The sequence below is a fragment of the Muntiacus reevesi genome, chromosome 16, assembly GCF_963930625.1.
Source record: "Muntiacus reevesi chromosome 16, mMunRee1.1, whole genome shotgun sequence".
Classification (NCBI taxonomy): Eukaryota; Metazoa; Chordata; class Mammalia; order Artiodactyla; family Cervidae; genus Muntiacus; species Muntiacus reevesi.
In genome coordinates, this window is record NC_089264.1 from 57,679,194 (window position 1) to 57,701,196 (window position 22,003).

The 22,003-nt window shown below is 38.4% G+C and overlaps 1 protein-coding gene across 1 annotated transcript in view; it reads right to left on the reverse strand.

Annotated features, from left to right (window-relative positions):
- The window catches only part of ATP8A1 (ATPase phospholipid transporting 8A1), a 238,288-nt gene that overhangs the window by 172,840 nt on the left and 43,445 nt on the right, over positions 1-22,003 (reverse strand). Inside the window, exons 6-7 of the mRNA XM_065907244.1 lie at positions 9,508-9,548; positions 351-424 (exon numbers count right to left, since the gene is read on the reverse strand). Coding sequence (XP_065763316.1) covers positions 351-424; positions 9,508-9,548 — 115 coding nt within the window. The remainder of the gene's footprint in view (positions 1-350; positions 425-9,507; positions 9,549-22,003) is intronic.

Consider the following 22,003-nt stretch of genomic DNA (forward strand, 5'->3'; position numbering starts at 1 on the left):
TATCCTGGAGCGATACTAAATGAAGCCTTAATATTTAGGCAAGTTGTTAAAATGAATATACAGTAATGATGCATAGAAAATTAAAATCTACATTTACTGGCATGCCTCATGGACTCCGACTCCTGTTGATAACAACAGGAGCTGAATTTGCCCACTCGAGGGATGAACATTATTCAACAATGTATTCATAAAAGGACTTTGAAACATCTGTGAAATATCCATCACCGAGAAATATAAAATGTGTTTTCAAGGAAGTGACACAAAGCTCAACCATCTTTGGGTGCAAGCTGCTTCCTGGTGAAAGGTGAGGACCCACGTACACACGCCCTGGGCAGCTCAGCGGCTCTGACCTTGAGGACAGGCTGATGAGATCTGCTGGGAGATGCTCCCCATTGGCCACTTTCACTATCTCCCCCACTGCCACCTACAGGTCCCAGTTTAAAATAATTAAAACAAAACAAAAAAAAAATGAATAACAGAGGGGGAAAAAAAAACAAACAAATGGACAAAAGAGACAGAAAGTTTGAAATTATTATAGAAAATAATACATGTTAATAAAAATGTCTAATGCCAATTTTTTCAAAACTTATTTTGATCAGGTCTAAAGGCACAAGAAAATGGAATATTTAAGAATCACTTATTTGCTTTTAAGCCCAATTTTCAATTTTTAATACAGAAACTTTTGATTTTTAAAATTTTATTTACAAGCATATCTGAGCAAACTAAATAAAAGCATGTTTTTATATAGAGAGCTGCTTTATCTAACAGATTTTCCTTTCTCCAATTCCTCACTCTTGCCATCTATTGTAAATCCACTCCTATCTAAGAAGAAAAGAGATAATGGTGAAAACTACTTTTAGGCTTTTGAAAAACAAAGTATACTATACTATCTCTCCCCTATACCCATACTAAAAAAAATCTTCATTAAAATATTCTGATTCCAAAACATTTCAAAGGTTAATTGCATAAACATCTTAATATATTTAATGTAAAGCTGCAAAGGCATGGATCTGGGAAGTTATAATTGTAGACTTCTGAATTATTTACCAATAAAGTTTTGGTAATGAACAGTTTGGGAGAACAAGTCTTTGAATCTAGGAGAAATTTTTCAGAGAAGATATGAAATAGACATGGCAAGAATCTGTCTGAAACTGGATTAACAGCTTGGTTTATTTTACAGTATTTTATACTTTGTGAACCCATATATGTGTTTTTTGTTATATGCTAAAATTTCAGTTTCTTCATTTCAAAATGAAAATCAATGAAACACAGTAACTTTCAACCATGTTCATACTTTAATTTCAAACTGCCTCTAAGAAGATGTACTATTAGTATTAATAAATTAAAAATTTAGAAATTAGATTATTATAAACTCTTGTTTTGCTTTTTGCTAAATAGTGCTCACTTGCTGGTGAAAATCACTATGTCCTTATTTTGACAGTGGATAGGGCAGTATAAGGAGATACTAGATTAGGAGTTAGGTATTCCAACCCTGACCCAATCAATGGATAAAGTGAAATGACTAAAAATAAGACAAAGTCAAAATTCATCTTTCTGTTAATGGTGGCAAAAGCTTCTACCTACTTCTTGAGGCTAATGTAGGTTCACAAGATCCAAGTAATGCAAAAATATTTTGAGAAAAAAATTTTTAAAAATCAATAAAACCCCCCAGAAAGGTGGCATTTTGTCACTAGGTAGAACTATTTAGTAGCACAAGCTTTATACTTTACTTTGATTCCATTAAATAACAAAAAGCAGTGAATCAGATCATCTTTTTTAAAAGTAATCATCTGAAGGAAGTTAACCATAGTAGATGTATATTAAGATACGGAAACCATTTTGATCTATCAATATTGATAGCCACCAACAAATGCTTTTAATGCTGAGAAAAGAAATCTTGTAAAAGTGTCCTCAAGTTTAAGAAACACAAGCATGTAGCTTATTAGGAGTTTGGATTGGATAGAGACAGATGAAAAATATTTTAAAAACTTTCAACTTAGAATTAAATATAAATTCAAGGTAGGATAGTCAATTATCTTCATATTTCGGAGCATATAAAAATGAAAACTGTACTTAATGTTTCAGCATATGATGGTTTCTATGATAAGTTATGTCTCCATAATAAGTTTAATCAGGAAAATATCAAAAGTTTCCTAAAGTGCTGGAACGCTTCACTATCCTTTTGAACTTTGTTGTATGACATTCAGATGGTCCATCATTCATTACCTCTATCAAACTTTTACTGAGTACCACCAAGTGTGTATCATTCTGCTGGTTAGCCATCCTTAAAACTTAAAAGACTATCAGCTTAAACTGAAAGCAGAATCAGGGAATATTAAGAGTCTGATCATTTAATCCATCTTCCTCACTTTGAAAGATGTGAAGTCAAGGTTTGAGCCAGTAAGTTTCTGGTACAAAAAAACCATACCAAGACGAACCCTGGGATTTGCTCCAATGACAGTGAGCGTACTGTTGGCTCATCCTCACAGGGACCATTACCAGCATCCTTCAGTTTTAGAAACTTGCCCTGATAAAGCTAGGAGCAAAGGGAACTAAAAGCAGAAAGGTTGGTTTTAAAAGCTATTAATTTTAGTCCTTCTGGAAAAAAACAACAAAGAACACCAATAGATAAGTGGCACCAAAAGTTCCCAGCTATAAAATACAAAAAAATTACTATAGTTACTTCAACTACCTGTAGACTTACTTCTATAAATATCTAGAAAACTCTTATTGCTCAGTTAAGTTTCCCTAATTTGTCATAAATTCAATCAGTTTAAATAATGACCTGATTAAACAGATTTTGAAAAAAGGACACTGTCCATATTTATATGTGGATTTTACAAATAAAACTGTCCAAGGAAATGATGATAAACAACCTCTAAAATAGTAAAAGCATTTTTCTTAATTTATATTAGGACTAGCTTTACAGTTTTTAACCCTAAAGCCATTTGAAAATCACATTCTTTAAAGGGTTACAGTGCCATACGACCAATTTATGACTCTCTTAAGCACGAGCAAAACAAAAACTACCTAAATTCAGTAAGAAAGAACTTAGAAGAAAGAAAAACGTGCTTTAATTTTTGTTGGAAGAGTATACTATTTCAAAAGACAAGATGACAAAAAAGAACTCATTTATCCATTTTCTTGTACCAACGCACCACAAAGATCAAGAAACTTTGGAGGGATACATGAATGCATCATAAAGGAATTTATCATGAATGAAGATTGCAAGATAAATCAATAGTACCCAATCCATGTATTATATAAAATAAGTGATAGGAAATCTTACAAGAGTTAGTAGTCTATACAAAACAGATCTGAGCACATTCAGAGGGAGCTTAACAGTAAATATAATTTCTGAATTTTAAAGCATAGTACCGATCACTTATTCTATATGGCAAACATGAAAGAGTCCTTTAAGCCCAATCAATCTTTTTAATGTTTAGTTCAAAATCATTAGAGAGGTTTAAAATTCTTCGTTTATTCTTTATTTCCTTGGAGAAATCACAAGGTCAATGCAGGGTAGAGAAACCATCCTCTACACTGTTTGAGCATCAGTAGGTATCTCTACCTTGATGAGAGAAGTACAGTGTCAGCAGGTATATACTCTTTGCCTTTTATTATAACTATATCTCCAACATTTACCTGAAAGAAAACTGGGAATTGGTTAATTATCTGCATTGAAAATAGTTACAAATACACAACCCATTGTATTTAAGCAGAGAATACAGTAAAAAATGTTTATTGGCAAACAAGAACCACTTATCTTCACAAAATGGCATAAAATTATCTAGAAGTGAGGCCAAGGAGGGAGCAATCCTTTAAAATGAAAAAACAAATAAGGAATCTGTATTGTACCACCTAAGTAACATAGCTTAATAAAAATCAATTTCATCCACTCTGGTCACTTAATTGACATCTCATCTTCTCATCATTCTCTCCCTATGACATAAAAATAAAAAGGAGGAATTTTCCAGATGAAATCATTACCCTGTTTAAGGGAATCTTAATACAACTGGAAAAACTATGTATGTATATATCGCTACTCCTCAGATGAATCCTAGTTAAAATTTATAATTTAGAGAGGGGAAAAAAAGAGTTTTAGATTCTCAGTTATTCCCCAAGACCACAGAGGAAGAGCTTAGACTCAAACCCACATTGAGCTGTCTGCAAAGTCTGATTTTGCATAAGCAAATATAATGAAATGATCACTGCATTTTAAATTAAAAACGAAAAACCACTTTAAGTCTCTCTCTTATTTTACTACCTGTTAGCATTAGTGTGAGCACCATCTGAAGACAAATTAAAGATATACTGTGTCCGGAAACTTAGAAGGAATTTAAGGACCTTTTCATGTCACAGAGCTTTTGGCAAACAGTAACTCCAACCAAGTAGCAACTTGGCGTGCTGGCCAAGTTGAGCAAATTACACTGATAGCCACGAAATTAGACCTCACTCTTAGCAGCCAAAACAATCTTAAAGTTTTACTATTTAATCAAGAGAAGAAAAGCCCTTTTTCTTGTGGGGGCAGTGTTAAAGCCTTTTTGTTGTTTCCCCTGTCTACTTTCCCTTGAACCCAAAATAATACTTTTCTGCACGGGCTGTGGCGGGGGGCGGGTGGTGGTGGTGTGGGGAAGAGGCGGATGTCCTCGGTGGGAATCACAGTAAGAGGCAGCCCACCGCGGTCTAGTTACACACGGCGGGAGAGAGCAGTTAGGGAAGTCGGAGGAGACCTTCTCATCTAGGGTATGTGTGCTGGTTATCCAGGCAGGGAAACTCTGAATACCTTGATTCAAAAGAGATCTGTTTCAAATGAAATCTGGACTCTCTGAGATTGACAATCTATCAGGGACTTTGGAATCAAACATCCCCTTCCTTAAAAAAAAGGAAAACTGGGAAAACAAAAATAGCAAGTACAGGTATATACTGACCCTTAAAGTAATGCATTTTAACAATGCTCTGATAGCACTCGCTAAAAGCAAGATAAACAGAACAAAGTTCTCCGCAGCCAGAGCACCAGGAGAGAATTCTACACAGGCAACCATTTAACTGCTGCTTAATCATCTCCTGTGTGTTAACATTTGCTCTTCAATCAGACTATATTCTCCATTAAGTCAGGATCACGTTTGTCTGTACTAGTGTTAGGAATTTTCATTAGTCTCTTAGACTCTAACAAATTGCACTATTTTCCAAAATCTTCATTCATTGTAAGACCAATGAAAGGCTTACTAGAAAAGTGAAAACTAAAAGAAAGTATCAGCATCTTACAAGGTCTAACATGGTTACCCCAAAGGCTTGGGAAGACCAAGGACTAGTGAATGCTAAGGCTGTTCTCATTGCACTGTGAAGGGATTACTCCCGCCTTCTGATGCCGAGGTTTTAACTCACTTTCTCAAACACCTCTTTCTTATTGGGTTCTGAGCTTCTAATGTGCCATTCATTTCTGTTTTCAGTCGGGTATGTGCATAGGAATAGACAGAACAGAAAGTCAAGATGCCAAAAATTCTTTGACCACGTTGTTCTAATCAAAGTTATCATGACAAAACAGTTTTAGTCCCCAAAATACTTAACTTTAAAAAAGTACTTAGGGCTTCTGGCCACTACCTTGAGCCTTCTCATGTCATTAACATTAGAGATTATAATTGAGGATTATGAAAAAGGTTATCAGACTATAATAGACTGAAGATCTGATTGCTCAGTTGCAGGCTCCAGCATATTTATGTTTTTACGAAGGAATTTCTGAAGATATGAATTCTCAATCCAAAGAACTAGACTTCATGGTGGAAACTTCAGGCATTAAAGCAGCTGAATAGAGTGACTTTTACAGGGGCATACGGCCTACTATTCCATGCTTTTCTATAAAGCCTGAAAAATATGTTGATTCTAAGCTTCTTCACCTAATTTTTCTGCCTGTTACTAACTCAAAAACATGTGAACAGTCTCAACTGCATCTTAACCTTAAGAGCTGATCTATGTGGTAAGAGTAAAGAAGACAGCTGTTGACTTTCAAGAGTGGGGATTCAACGCCTTTTTCAGGGCTTTGTGATTGTAATATCTTCTTAGCAAACCAAATACTGGCAATTTAACCTTGTGCAACAAAGAAAAGGCTTCCAAACAAAAACTGGAGGGATAAACTGCATGTGTTTGAGAGCTGAAGTTTGCCCATCTATGAATGACAGGGTGGACACTGTGCAAATTTGTAGGTCCTCTGAGAAACATTAAAAAGCAACCGCAGCAGCCACACACTCAGAGAGGCCAGGAAAGAAAGAACCCTGAACCTGAAGCCCACTTGCACTAAAGTTTATCACATTACGCTGGCAAATGGATCAGACTCTTGGTTTTGCTTTATTGATTTCATTTTTAATTGCACAAAATATCACATAAGCTAAAGAAAAGACTTGCCTTACAGTCTGGCTAACACAACAGCCAGGCTGTTTTCACACCAGTCCACTCAGTGTTCAATGAATCATTTCTACGTCACCAGCATCTTGGTGTACGCCATCCCATTCTTTTCGCCTCTGATTATTCTATGACACAGTGACTCTATTGTGAGCTTACTGCTTAGCACATATATTCGATAAGTATTTGCTGAGTGATGCTATAAAATTTTTCTGTGTGTTGCCACAATATTTGAAATTACAGCTTTTACTTGTCACAAAATATACCAGAGTATAGAATGTCATAATTTATTCATAAAATGCTTTCACTATTTCTGGATATCCATATATTGTTAACTTTTTGCTATTATAAATAATGTTAAATGATAATATTTTCTTGGGATAAGTTCCCAGAAATCTTTTTTTTTTTCCTGTGGTTGTCAGTATGAAGACCTAAATTGCTAAATCTACAATACTATGTGAATAAAAGACTTTATAAAAATTCTGAAATATAAAAATTTTTCCTTGATAGCAAATGAGACCTCAATATTGTTTAAATTTGCAACTTGTACTATTAGGTTGAATATTAATCTGAGTCTGGTTGCTTATTACATTTCTTGTTAGTTTTTGTCAACTTTTATTTCCTATCTAGATAACAATAAATTCAATCTTTTGTCATACTTGGTGCAAATATTTCCATAACTTCTGTTTATTTGTGTGTTGCATACTAGATAAATTTTATGTAATCAAATTCCATAAATCCTTGAGATATTGATCTTGTTCTACTCCAAATGTTAAGGTTTTTCATTCTATTTGTATGTTTTTCAAAAACAATATTTTAACATTTTCTTCTAGTCAATTGAAATTTATTTTAGCGTAGGCTATGACTTAGACATAAATTATACTATTCTCAAAACTGCTAATCTGTGGTCCCAACATGATTTATTAAATAATCCTTTTGTCAGTGATTTTCCCCTCTTTTATTAAATATTAAATAGGCTTTAGTTCAAGGCATTCTTTTTGTTGTTTTGTTTTATGCTATTCATCAAAGTATATACGTGCAACAGATCCACACTATTTTAATAACTTTTCTTTTCATTTTATTTATAGTTAATCTTTGCACACTGTTAATTTTTCAAAATAGTCTTCTATTTTCTCAACTGTTTGTTTTTGAAGTTACAATGAATAATTTAGCAAACTCTCGAGGAAAAAGAAATGCTCATTTCCCTGAGGTTATGCTGTATCATTACTTTTGAAGACGTGGGGCTGTGTTTTTCTAGGAATATGACACACTTGCCTATTTATGTGAAACTTTAACACTTAAAGTTTCAAGGTTTTCTTTACAGCAGTCATATATATATTTCAAGTTTATCTGTAAGCATCCCACATGCCACTAGGAATGAGATCTTTTTTCATTGTATTTTTCTAAATTGTTATTGCTGAAGATAGTCATGTCAACTTCTGAATACTTATCTTGAATTCATGGCTGAGCCAACTTTTATGAACTCTAATTAGCTAACTGTCTACTTCCAGGTATTAAGCACCATCAGTTCATTTTGGCTGGATGACTTTCTGCAGCATGTTAAATTCCAGCCCTCTGTTTCCCAATGTGGGATATCTAGGGAAGGTGTGGCACTGAACTCCTAGACAACTGAGAATGCCATCAATTATGCGCTGGTAAACTCATTTTCTTTACTGTGAAAAATTGGAAAAGGTAAAGTAATCTACTCAGTCTTGGAATAATGACTGCCCAATAGGAAAATACAACATTAAAATGAATTAAAATTAATTTTAGGGTGAGGTAGTGGATGGTTATCTCCCGACTTTACAACTAATTTATTTTCTAAGCAAGCACTCGAGGAGGAAGAAATTGTTATCAATTCCTTTGGATATGCATTTATGTTAATTACCCTGACAATCCTAGTAAATGAAATATATTTATAATAAAAATCAATTTATTGCAGTTGACTACATCCTACTTGTCTTCTCTGTAGTGTTTAAATCCGCAAGTACTATATAAGAGCATAAGGGAAACTTCTTTTGAAACAGTAAACTGAACTTTTTGTTTTTTCTATCTTGTGCCTCTGATAAAGAGGTAACTGACACAGAAATAAGGCAAGGAAGAGTATTTTCCTCTTTGCTACTTTCACGTCAAAAACCAGAGGGAGGGAGAGTAATGACTTTTCAAATATCCAGAAGAGGAGATGTCAAGCTTCATTCTGGCCACCGATTTAAAATCAAAATGCAGTTAGTTCAGAGGGATTCCTGTTACCTGGGAGGATACAAGCTGACTGTGAACGTCACAGGGCAGAATCAAGGGCGTGGCCTTTAACTTGGAAATGCGAATAAACTGAGTGTCCTTACACATCTGTCGTCCTAGCAATATCAGAAAACAAGGTCCCGGGGTGGAGTGGCCTTGCTCCAAAAAGTATATATACAAAATTAGGAAGGTTATTCACTTGTGGATGACTGGAGGTTAAATGGTCTTCCCGAACTAAAGGAGAGCTAACAATCACAGCTTACCTTTTGAAACCGGGGTCTGAAAAGCATATGAACATTTGGATAACACTTGCTAAATTGTGACTCAACTCATTAACTGTCATGTTAGAGGTCCTATGAGCAAATTAACTTCTTGATGTTATGGAACTGATTTTCAGCTAGTTAGAAGATGATATTTAATTAGTAAGACTTTTAAGAAAAAAATGAATTAGCAATGTATAAATGTGATTAGTCACAATAAATGAATTTGTAGTAAGATATACAAATGTGAACTATCAGAATGTAATTTTTGTTTTACTTGGACAGTAGATGATTAAAGCAAAAAAAACTACAACACAAAACAGTCCATGGTTAAATGAAATCTATGAAAACAGTACTCAAAGTATACTATGAAAGAAACAAAAAGTTCTAAATATAACTTTAAGATACTAGTCTTTCTAATATATTGCAGAACTATTAAATGGAAATCACTAACTGAAGAAGATTCCATGTATGTTTACATTACTTACTAAACAGCTTTCACATCAGTGGAATCCTTGACATTTGCTTATATCACACACAAAAATTACATCTACTAGAGTACACCTCTATGCATGTCTTCTCCTATAACAAAATAAAAATCAATGCATACCTTTTCCCAGTGCACAATTTCCCAAGCACCATTTCTCAAAACTGGAAAGAGAAAAGGTGATAGTTTTAAGAACATTTTTATTACTCATCAAAAGCCTACCTCTGATGAAATGATCATTTTTAAATGAATAGCTTCAAATAAATGAACTGGTAACAATTTTTACAGGTTTAAAAACTAATTGTGACAGCAAAGATACATAAAATTATACAAAGAAACAACCAATGCACACTTTATATCTCACAGTAAAATATTACTAACAAGGTAATCTTTTGCCAAGGGCTTTCTTTAGCACACAAGAGAATTACAGGGCTTGACTGGAGGAGAAAGCCACAAAAATGCTTGAAAAAGGAAGTGACAAGCTTAAAAAATTTCAGAAGCCAGAACAGTAGCAATGCTAAAAAAAAAAAAAAAAAAAAGAGGTTTACAAGCATAGAAGGAATGGATTTCAAACTGGGTAGTAAAAATTTAATACATAGACCAGTAGATTAAAAAAAATCTGTACTTTTAGCTTTACAATAATGGAAAATAGCAAATATTTGTATAGCTGGTTTACTGAGAAGAAACAAAAGAGGGCTACAATTAAATTATGAATGCGGGGCTGAAATTTCTCAGAGTTTTATTACTGGTTTTGCAACAGTAAAGTTACTTGGTTTACTTTTCTTTTATTCCTACAATGCATCTGTGGCAGAATACTGAACCTACCCATAGACACTAACAGATAAAACAGAAGAGAGAATAAAGTGAAGTAGACAGCACAGCACGGAGTTGAGAAAAAGAGTAAGTCAAGGTCAGTCAACAAATTATCCTTACGGTAAATTCCATGAAGGCAAAGCTAACATTTGCTCTGTTTAATACAATATTCTCTGGAAACAGTACAGTGCTAAGTAGCTTCTGGGTAAATATTTGCAAGATGAATAACTTAAAGGCATGAAAACATTAGATTCAGTTTCTTTTGATGTTAGAAGAGATGAAAGCCGAACCTTCTTAAGTAAATCACAATGATAATCTCCAAAATGTGCAATAGCAAACCTAACACTAATTACATACCCACAGGTCTGAAAACCCGTGCTATAATAGAAAATATTCTAATCTAATCTTTTAGTGTTTCAAAACTTCCTGAACCCAGGGACTATGTCTTATTCATTTCTTTATCTCTAGCACTTTGCAGCATTCCTGGCACGTAAGACACTCCAGTGTGAAACAGATAAGTGCAAGGAGGAATATCTTACAGTGAATTTTGGTGAATCAACTTCATGAATTTAAATAATTCCAAGATGAAGAGCTAACACTAAAGAAGTTCCAGTAACTATATGAATGTTTAAGTTTTAGTTTACAGTTGGGGGTGAAGGATCTGAGCCACAGCATCTAAAACTGACCCCTATGCCCAAAAGCACAAGGCTAATGCCTGCAGAATTCACCCACACTGGGGGCGCTAGTGGTAAAGAACCCTTCTGTCAATGCAGGAGACGTAAGGGACACAGGTTTGATCCCTGGATCAGGTAGATCCTCTGGAGGCGGGAACGGAAGCCCACTCCAGTATTCTTGCCTGGAGAATCCCACGGACAGAGAAGAACGGCGGGCTACAGTTCATAGGGTCGCAAAGAGTTGGACACAACTGAGATGACTTAGCACTGTTCCAGCAGTAAAACTGCCCCTGAAGAACAAGCGTTTCAGAGCACAACGCTTAAGAGTAAAGAGTCCTGGGTTTAGATGCCGTCTCCATCAGCGCCAAGCAATATCTTCCTCAAAATTAGCTGTTACAAAGAATAAACAAATGAGAGCATTTTGACCTTAATCACAGTGGCTACAATATTAAGTACTGAACAAGGAACACTGGAAAAGTGCTGTTCAAATGTTCATAACTGAATGATGGGGCAAAAATCTGCATAGATTTAAATTAGAAAAAAAAATCCTGTTCAATAGGACTATTGTCATTTATTTTCCTCTAAACCCATCTCATATAAGTAAACATTCTCCCACTGCAATACCCCACTGTTTAAAAATCAGTGTCCAGTATTTTTGAAATGAAGAGGTTTGACATGAAAAGGAAGACTTCAGGCTCATCTAGAAGCCTGGTCACGTCCTGCACTGTGACCTGCGCCTGGGACAGCAGGGGTCACCACTTGGGACGAGGCTCACCGCTCCATCACCACGCTTGCTTCTGGTTTCCCACTGCTGGACATACAGCCGACTTCCCTTATTTATGAGACCTGCCTCACTCACACACATGAGCTGTCTCTATCCTTCACTGACGTATAACTTATAACCAGCTATAAAGACCTTAACGTGTCCTGTCCAATGAGTTTAAAAAAACCGTAAACACCTGTGAATCCGCTGCTCAGAACGAGATACAGAACTCCAGAAAGACTCCTGTGCCCCTTTACCATCCATCCAGCCATTCTCCCATCCCGAGGCAAATATAAATTATTCACCAGAAGTGAGTTTTGCATGTCACATGCAATGAATTACACAATATTTTTGTACTGAAGTTTCAAACAGTGTATCTGAGATTCTGTTTAAAAAAGTTTATTTCCACCATTAAATTGACATGGTACTATGGGGGACTGATTTTGGATTCTGTATTTATGCCACTGATCAATTTACACATTTTTCCTACCAATATATACCTTGATCACTGTAACTCTACAGTAAGCCTTGAATTTAGGGAGTCTTCTCACATTGCTCTTTTCCAATATTGTTGGGCTATTTTGAGTTCTTTGCATTTCCATGTAAATTTTAAAACTGAATTGTCAATTCTAAAAAAAAAAAACTTCTAAACCCTCTTAGGATTTTGATTTGGGGCTCAAGGGTTTCAATTCATGGGAAGTCCGGACAAGCTATACCTTTCTATTAATTTATGTTCTCATAAATTTTTTCCAATATGCTTTTGTAGTTTACAGTGCATAGGTCTTTTATTAGACTTACTTCTTGATATTTGATGACTTTTTTCCCTATACTGTAAATTGTATTTTTTTACTACATTTTCCAATTAGTCATTGGTGGTACACAGAAATGCCTTAAACTTTCATACAATGACCCTGTCACCATTAATTTTGTTAAATTCACTTATTAGTTCTGGTAGGATTTTTTTCTGTTTGTTTCGTAGCAATATTTTCTAAGAAAATTAATTTCAGTTTGTTAACAATGCTGCATTATGATTTTTTGGCAGTTTTATTGTCCTCATATGCCTCATTGTTCATCTTATTTTTAAACTTCTGCTCTTATGTGGAAAAAAAAAAATTTCTCTTCCCCCAGACTCCAAGATCTGTGACTCGAGAATCTTCTCTTTCCGCTCACGCTGCATTGCCAGTGCTTCCAGGCAGCAAGACAAAGGTGCCCAGCCAACACTCACTGGGTGCAGAGCGGGTGCATTGATGTTCATATGGGTCTGGGGCCATATAAAGCCATAGCAGCAGATTTACTGAAGATAAAGCCCTGCTCCCTTGTAGGTTTCCTATTAAAAGTATACACACAATGTTTAAAAACAGCTGCAGAGGAAAAACCTTGGCATCTCCTCGAAAGGCTCAGCACAGAGCTGTCATGAGACACAGAGATTTCATACCTAAGTGTGCGTCCAAGAGAACTGAAACACATTCATACAAGGACCTGTGCACAACTGTTTACCCCATCACTGTTCATAACTAGAAAGCGGGAACAACCCAAGTGTCCATCCACCAACGGACGGTTAAACAATAGGGGTGTGTCCACACAACGGAACATTACTCAGTCACATAAAAGGGATGACGCGCTGACACATGTGACAGCTGGAGGACTCCTGAAGATAAGCCAGACGCAAAAGGCTGCATGTCGATGGTCCCCTTTATGCAAAATGCCCAGGCTAGAGAAATCCATAGAGATAGAAAGCAGATTAGTGCGCGTCAGGGGCTCATGGAAGAGGGCAGTGGGGACGGACTGCTTATATGTCTGGGGTTTCTTTTAGAGGTGATGAAAATATTCTGGAATCAGATAGTGGTGATGGATGCATAATGCTGTGAATATACTAAAAAACGCTGAACTGTACACTTGAAAATGATGAATTTTACAGTATATGAACTATAACTCAATAACAAACAGCTACATAAAATGATGCCAATGAACTATTTAAATATTTGCTTAAAATAACCTTCTGAGCTTCACAAGTTCCTAAAATGATTCCAATGTGAACAGCTGGAAATGGTGATGCAACCAGTAGATGCACTCACAGTCCCGTGTGTTTGGGACAGGAACGTCCTCTGATGTCAGCTTTGCGCCACCCCCTCCAGCTCTGTAACTTAACCAACCCTCCTTGAAATGCTGCCGCTTGGAAGAGGTTTGTCCGTTCACATCCAAAAATAGCTCTGAACCACTCCCCTGGGTTCCCCTTACAGGCTGGAAGGGTCACAACAGGCTCACCAAGCCCAGCAGACCACTCCAGGGAGTCTGCTCCACCAGGGAGGTGGGAAGCGTGGCCACTTTCATGGAAACCTGGAAAACCATCTGAATCTGCTTCAGTTCTTCATCCTCCCCAAACACTCATCCCCTTCGACCTGGCTTGGATGGTTTCTCCAGGCACATTCGAGCCCACCTACACCCTCGACCCCCCCACCCGACCCTTCTGCAGCACCCTCCCTCTATAAACCAGCCAGTCCTGCCATCTCATGGGGAATGCCCGCCTCCACCAGAACAGTGCATCCGCCTACCCTCTTCTCGCCTCCTCTCCGTCCAAATGTCTCCTCTCTATTCATCACTGGAGACACACAGGAAAATATGTCTTACTACAAAAACTGACATGCCTAAGAAACTTTCAAACACATACTCAGCCAATGATGTTTTCTACCAAACTACAGAATCAACATATTACTCTCCAAGCCAACTGGAGTTACATAAAATGAAAAGCTGAACTCTCCTCATCTCATGCCACTTTCTCAAGGTAAGGAATGCTAACTGATGCATCCTCAAGTACTTTCCTCTAGACAAGCACAGACATATGCATGTTCATTTTCTTTCTTTTCAGAAAATGTATTTCTCTGCAACCTGGTTTTCCACTTAACATCCACTTTCAGGACAAACCATGGAGACAGTCCATTTTGTGAAAAATAATCCCTTGTATCTTTGCATCTATTGCACATGGAGAGATAATTTGAACAGACTCACAAGACTCCACAGGGTACCTTTGAGAAAAGTTTTAATCAAACTATAGGCTGTGGTACAGCTGCAAAAAGATTGGTAGCTTAAAAGCCCAGGCAAGCATCAGAAACCTAAGAAACTTCTAGGCCCAGCCCTCCAGCGTTTTTTCTCATTCACCGAGGACATGGATTTTGAACCTCTACCATATGTAGGATCAATCTTAACTTCAGGGAAGCCTGGGAAAATGTTTCCAGGGGATCTTTTATACCCCCTCATGAATTAGACAAGTCAGATTATGTTCCAGGTTAAACCAGGTAAGTTACAACTCAGTTATGCTATCGCTCTATATACATCTTTAAACCCAGCAGAGAAGCAAGTTTTGGGTGCTCCAGGGAGTTTCAAACCCTACAAAGCACCTTATAATTCACCAATTAGTCCATCCTGTCCTTCTCTTGGCAAAGGTTCAGCATCACAATTCCAGGTGTCCCTGAGATCAGCAAAGAGTTATTTCAGCCCAGCTGTGAAACAACTCTTTTACATAACAACTATATCATAGTGTGTTCAATGATCCTCCTCTCAATGGAAGCTCTGATTTCTGCTTTTTCTGCCACCTCAAACAACCCTGAAATATATTTACATGATTGTATCCTAATAGGAGAAGATTCTCAAAGGAGCACTGCTGGCTCTAGGGTATTTATGTTTGTACTTTTATCAGATACAACCAGATTCATTCCTACTGCTATCCATACCATCATTAGCAATATATAAAGTTCCACTGACGATAAACTTAGACAAGCAAAAATTGCTATCAGTCATTTGAATTTTGTCAATCTGATGAGTGTTTGGTATTTATTCTGAAAGTTACAGTGGACTGGACTAACCCAAGTGTAAATTACCTTAATGTCCTACACTGACTTAGAATTCTAACTAGGTAGAGAAACATATCTTTGGATATAGTACAGAACCTGGGTACTCAACAAGTGGTCCAGACACCGACCTCATCAGCATCACCTGGAGGCTTTTTAGACCCTGGGATGTTTCTACTCTTTCTATATTTACCCCCAATTTCATTTGTTCTTGCATATAAAACTGGAACACAGAATTAAAGGCTGGATGCACAGTTTCTTCAAACTTGAGGCTAGATCCATTTTAGGATACAGAGAACAACACAGAAATCTGGTGAAGTTAAAAATCAGCTCACCACACGGAAAAGGTTTCTGTACATTTAAGGCTTGAGTACTGGCTGAGTATAAAAGTCACAATTCATTGCTGTCTTTGCTTCTGAACTGGTTCCTAAAAGCCAACCACGGAACAATGAAAATAAACCATATCACATGTATAGGCTGGTGACTGAAACTGCAGCCTAGTTATTTTTAATCACTGACCTCCTCTGACCCAACTCTAGCCAGGTTTAGAGGAAGCAAGAAGTGATGCTGGGTCCTTTGCTGAGCTTTCAGCGTTCCTGAGCCCAAAGCAAACTTACTCCATAACCCTAGAGAAGGTAAGTCGTGGAGGAGATGACCAGTGATGCCTGGTGAAGGGGACCGCGAACAAGCTAGGACAGAAATATGCCAACGGTCTGTCTCATGATGCTGCAACAACTCTCTCTTTTAAACACAAACCTCTTCCCCCTCTCAGTAGTTCCCCAAACACACCTGCTGTAACTTCCACATGGGCTAATAAGTCTGACAATATGCATGGCGGAGCTCAGACTTTAAACAAACACCTCAAATGTCACCTGTTTCTACTGAGCAGGGTGCTACCTAACAGCTTTTGTTGCAACGGGCTGTCGTTTTTGAAATGAAAACAGTCTGTGATGGTCCCTTGGGAATTCCCTAATCCAGGGCTCTGGAGAAACTGTCAGTCTTTTGGGATTTGACTAACACACCACACGGAACAGGTACTGGCTCATCCAGCTGGCCACCGCGGCCGTCTAACTGGTCTACCGCAGGACTGAGCGCAAGCGTCACTGAGGCATTGTGGGGTGCCTGCTACTCCTGGGCAGCCAGGCCACTTCCTGAAGCAGGTAACAAAAGGCAAGTTATCCAAAGGACAGTGGGTATTACCACCGTCAGAGAAAGTAGAGAAACCACAGCAGAGGCAGCATGCTGCAAGGCCTCAGCAGGAGCTACCACTGAAGAGGGGCTTTAATGCGCTGAGAAGGGTAAGGGTGCTGCTGAGCGTGTGGTTTTGAATGGAGCAGAGAAGGAAAACCAACACATACATACTAAAGCATCAATTCATTCACCACGCAGACCCTTGCTTACCAAGATAGCTTGAGGGCAAAACCTCTTGTGGCACAAACTGGCAAACGCACAAAAGTCTCCTGCATAGACTTGCCTGGAAAGGTCAAATCAAGCAACCACGTGCTGGGGGTGTACTGACCGAAAAGACAAAGGGAGCTTTTTGAGTTTCCACTCTCGTCTGTACTCTTCTTAGAGATTTTTAACTAATTGATATTACTTTTATCAACTTGCTTACAGATAAGGAAAAAGTGGAAACAGTGGCAGATTTTATTTTCTTTTCTCCAAAATCACTGCAGAGGGTGACTGCAGCCATTAAATTAAGACACTTGCTCTTTGGAAGAAAAGCTATGAGAAACCTAGACAGCATATTAAAAAGCAAAGATACCACTTTGCTGACAAAAGTCTGTATAGTCAAAGCTATGGTATTTCCAGTAGTCATGTATGGATGTGAGAGTTGGACCATAAAGAAGGCTGAGAGCCAAAGAACTGATGCTTTCGAACTGTGGTGCTGGAGAAGACTCTTGAGAGTCCCTTGGACGGTAAAGAGATCAAATCAGTCCATCCTAAAGGAGATCAACCCTGAATATTCACTGGAAGGACTGACGCTGAAGTCGAAGCTCTAACACTTTGGCCACCTGATGTGAAGAACTGACTCATTGGAACCTCCTTTGCTCAAAATGCTTTCCCCAATCCTGCCTAGAGTCATGAATCATTTGCATTTTCTTTCACATAACTGAGAAATTCCTTGAAAGAAAAATCTCCTTTCACTGCTTTACCAGTCATTCATTCCACCCTTCCCTGTAGCCAAGCTTCGGTTCTCGCAGACTCCCCAGTTACGCTCCAGTTTAGAACTAGAACTCCAGTTAAGAACTGTGACTTTTTATTTTTTTAACTCAAGTATCTCTGACTTACAACACTGCATTAGTTTCAGGTGTAAGTACAGAGATTCTTTTTTTTTTTTTTTTGCATATTATATTTCATTCTATGTTATTATAACATATTGACGGTAATTGCCTGTGCTACACAGTAAATTCTTGTTTATCTATCTTAGGACTTCTCAAATGCTCGTTTTAGTGGGTATCACTGTCCCAGTCCTCTATTAACTCAGCAGCGCTTGGTGTTTGGTGGGGCTTCCCTTCCTGTGGCAGGTCCAGTTGGACCTATCCACTGTGTATTCCCCTTTGACTTCTCATCAACACCGCCGTACTCCTCTTCCCTATTAGTTAAAAGTCAGTCTCCTTTTGTGTCTCATCCCCACCCCACCCCATGCAGCTGTCACTGTCTTTGTTCAAAAGTACGACTGGGAACCTAGCCAGCCCTTTCAGGAATTCTCTTTAGGTTCTTCACTCTGGTCTTCAAAAGCCTCCAAATTATGATCCTACTTGTCTTCCCACTCCTGTCCCCACTGCTCCTTGTCATGTGTCCTACGCTATAGTCAAGAGAGATTACATTCAGCCTGCCCACTGGCATTTCCTTGTGCTCTGCATCCAAGACTCACTATGCCATTTTGCAGCAGGGACTTGAGCATTGGATTTGGTGTCCATGGGGGCCCTGGAACCAATCCCCAATGGACACTGAAGGACAACTATATTTGCTATTCCCAGAATAGACCTCAGGCCTCCCCATTGTCTCCCGGACCACCCCTGCAACCATCCCAACAGCTCTGCTTACTGAAAGGCCACTTGTCTTTATGAACCTTGCATGTGACATTTCTAAATCTCCACCCTTTTCATTTGGCCTTTATGAGCTTTTCTATCTTGTATTGTAGTATCAGGGAGCATCTTATCTTCCCTACCAGATTCTAATTTCCTGCAGGGCAGGCACAAAGCCTGGTTTCTTTCTGCACTTTCTGCACTGGGTCTCACACAAGGTAGATGTTCAGTGAGACTTACTGACGTGAAATAATAAATGTTCTAACCTGGAGTCACACCGGCTTTTCTCCTTTCACTTTATCTATGGCCCTAAATTTCCTCAGCGGGTTTTTTGTTTCTTAGTGTGCAACTTTTATTTCTAGGGCTGTACTTCCCCCCAAATAAATACATCCTTTTCAACCAGAAGTTCTATTGAAAAATACCTAACAAGTTCAATTTATAAAATCCTAAAATGTTTAAATTTTATTCTGAAGATATTAATCATCCTAGAGGTATCTGAAAACATTCTTTGGAAAATAGTGTTCAAGTTTTAAGTCCAAATTTTAAGCTCATGGAAACAATATCATCTGTGAACTATTTATAGGTAACTTATGTACACATGGGTGAGACATGCAGATGCCTCCAGCGGGACAAAAAAGCCAGGAAAATGGTGCTATTTTAAATCCTTCAGCACGAAGTGGAACTCAACCAGATGGATTTAGCCCTGGTAGTAGGTCACCACAGCCTTAACAACCTAAAACAAATTCAACCCACACCAACTCAATGTCTTTTCCATAAAGGACTTTAAAGATGAAACGGCTTCCAGGAGATAAGCAGCTACGTGCCCTGCAGGGACGGAGCCTGCTAGAGGTTATCAGCTGCCACCTGCTCAACTCCACTTCCGAAGAGGCAGATGTGGCTCCGGGGAAGGATGAAGCAGCTGGAGATGAGATCTATTATTTTTAGCTGTGCGCCTAGTGAAAAATTCCTGTTGTCTTTTTCTCCATTAAATTAAAATAAAGCAAAACTGCTTTATTAAAGATTTATCTAATCCAACAGCTACTAATACCTACTAATAAAATGAGGTCTGAAAACAGACTGACGGTAGCAATGGTGACCCGGATTCAACAGCAGCGTCCAAGTCCAACCAGGTGACTGACAGGCTGACACCAGACGTCACCGGCGTCTCCCAGACAGTCTCGCCTGCAGAATGTATGCACACCATCCTTCAGGGAAGATGTCCAAACCTGGGATTTTAAAAAAGCAAATCTACTTCCTTAAGAGGCTTATTTCATTTTAATTTTTTAGATCTCCATTCCTTCTCAGGCCTCTTTATTGTGATTTTATGTGAAACTGTCATTCCACTTGAAATACTGGCATGCCCGCTATAGTCGTTTCCCACAAAAAATAAAAGCATATGTTTACAGTTTGAAAAAAAGAGAACTGGTTCAACCACCAGAGCAAACTCATATGGGGACTGGTTTCAATATACATATTATGATGATAATTACAAAAGTATCATTTACAAATTTCTGCAGCACTAAGCTTGGCCAAGAAAATCCAATTAAGGGTCTACAATGAGAGACTCGCTCCCAAGTGTGCGTGAACACAAGGAATAGGGTACATCAAGCACTGTGAGCTCAAATACCGAGGAAGAAACCAGAGAAAGCAAAGGCAAGTGTAGATGTCAGGGAAGCCGGGCCATCCCGAATACGGCAGTGCTCTGGGGCTTCGGGCAGTGGAAGGGATAAGTGTAAACAGTTCTGTGTTCACAGGAGGCTGAGCAGAGTAAAATAATGACATAATGACTTCAACAGACCAAGTGAAGAGACAGCAAGAACTTCCACCAGAGCAGTTTTTCATCAGTGCCTGCAAAACAGTCTGGGAGACAGTGTTTTGAAAATACAACTTTCCACTTTGCTCACAGCCAAGATAATGAATTTTCAAGGAGGCTCCTTTCATTCCCAGTCTCTTCTTGCTTCTTTATCCGTACTGAAGTATCTAAAGAGAGAGCGGTTCCTTCACTCACACAAAGCCCCTGCTAAGGATGAGCCACTGGGCTAGAGATGTGGGGACACAAAGGTGAAGAAGACCTGCCCTCTGCAGAATCCAGAATTTAACCCCTGCTTGAGCTCATTCACTGCTGAAAATGAGGCATCAGACAGGTACCGGTCCACAGTTAAATGGCTGAAAATGTTGTAAGTGAAATCATGGGTTTGTGTTTCTGAAGTCACTAGGGAATAGTCAGAGAGAAACAGTCACCTCTGTTGCCTCAATGCAAAATAAGGAGAGAACATATTCATTTTGCTAAGAATATATAAAGATTAATCCTCGAATCTGAGGGAAAGATGTCCTCTTATGCATTACATGGTCTTGGTAAACACTGAGAAAATGAAATTTAAGTTAAATACTGTCTGTCAAATGTCTGTCAAAAATTATCTCCCTTCCTACTCCTACATCCATTCCTGCCTTTCAACTCAGGAAACCAAATCGAATTTCAGTCTGGCCTAATAACAGATAGCTTTCATATAAAGTAATCTGAGTCCTCTGACAGCAAGTGGTATCCTACTCAGACATTTCTGTTAACTCTAATCAATTGCAAAATCAAAGATGACCAATATTCAGACTGGGCAAAGGGAAAAAAAGGATACAGTTCTCTTAGAAAATATTCAAGTATCAAATTAAAGACCATAATTTCTTGGATATGGGCTTTCCAAGTAGTCTGCTGACTTAAAATGGCTTTTATATGTAAGCCCTGAGTACATGCTAAGTCGCTTCAGCCGTGTCTGACTCTTTGCAATCCTATGGACTGCAGCCTGCGAGGCTCCTCTGTCCATTCTCCAGGCAAGAATACTGGAGTGGGTTGCCAGGCCCTACTCCAAGGGAATCTTCCCGACCCAGGGATCAGACCCACGTCTCTTATGTCTCCTGCGTTGCAGGCGGGTTCTTTACCACTAGCACCGCCTGGGAAGCCCATATGTAAGCCTTAATATTTTCTTTTTGACATGAAGAGGCGACTCTAGAAGCCTTGCCTCTCACTTTGAACCTACAGAGTTAATCCTGTTAATCCAGAATGAATAGGTGAACCAAGAATGATAACTAAGAATATTTTTCCTGATTAGCAGGCAAAAGGGAATTTTTTTGGTGGTAGGCAGGTACCTGGAGAATCAGAGAACTGCTCAGTACAGGGTGCGGTGGCCTAAAGCAGCAACTGTGAAGGCTACTCGCCAACTGAACAATGTTGAATTCTTGGGCCAAGGTTTGAAAGCAATTAACTGCTAGTTCCTGGGATTATGACCCCTCTGCCATAGGATACATTATGCACTGGAAAAAAAGTTAAATATTTCTGGTTTAAAAGCTGTTGCTGAACTGTTTATAATAGCCAGGACATGGAAGCAACCTAGATGCCCATCAGCAGATGAATGGATAAGGAAGCTGTGGTACATATACACCATGGAATATTACTCAGCCGTTAAAAAGAATTCATTTGAATCAGTTCTAATGAGATGGATG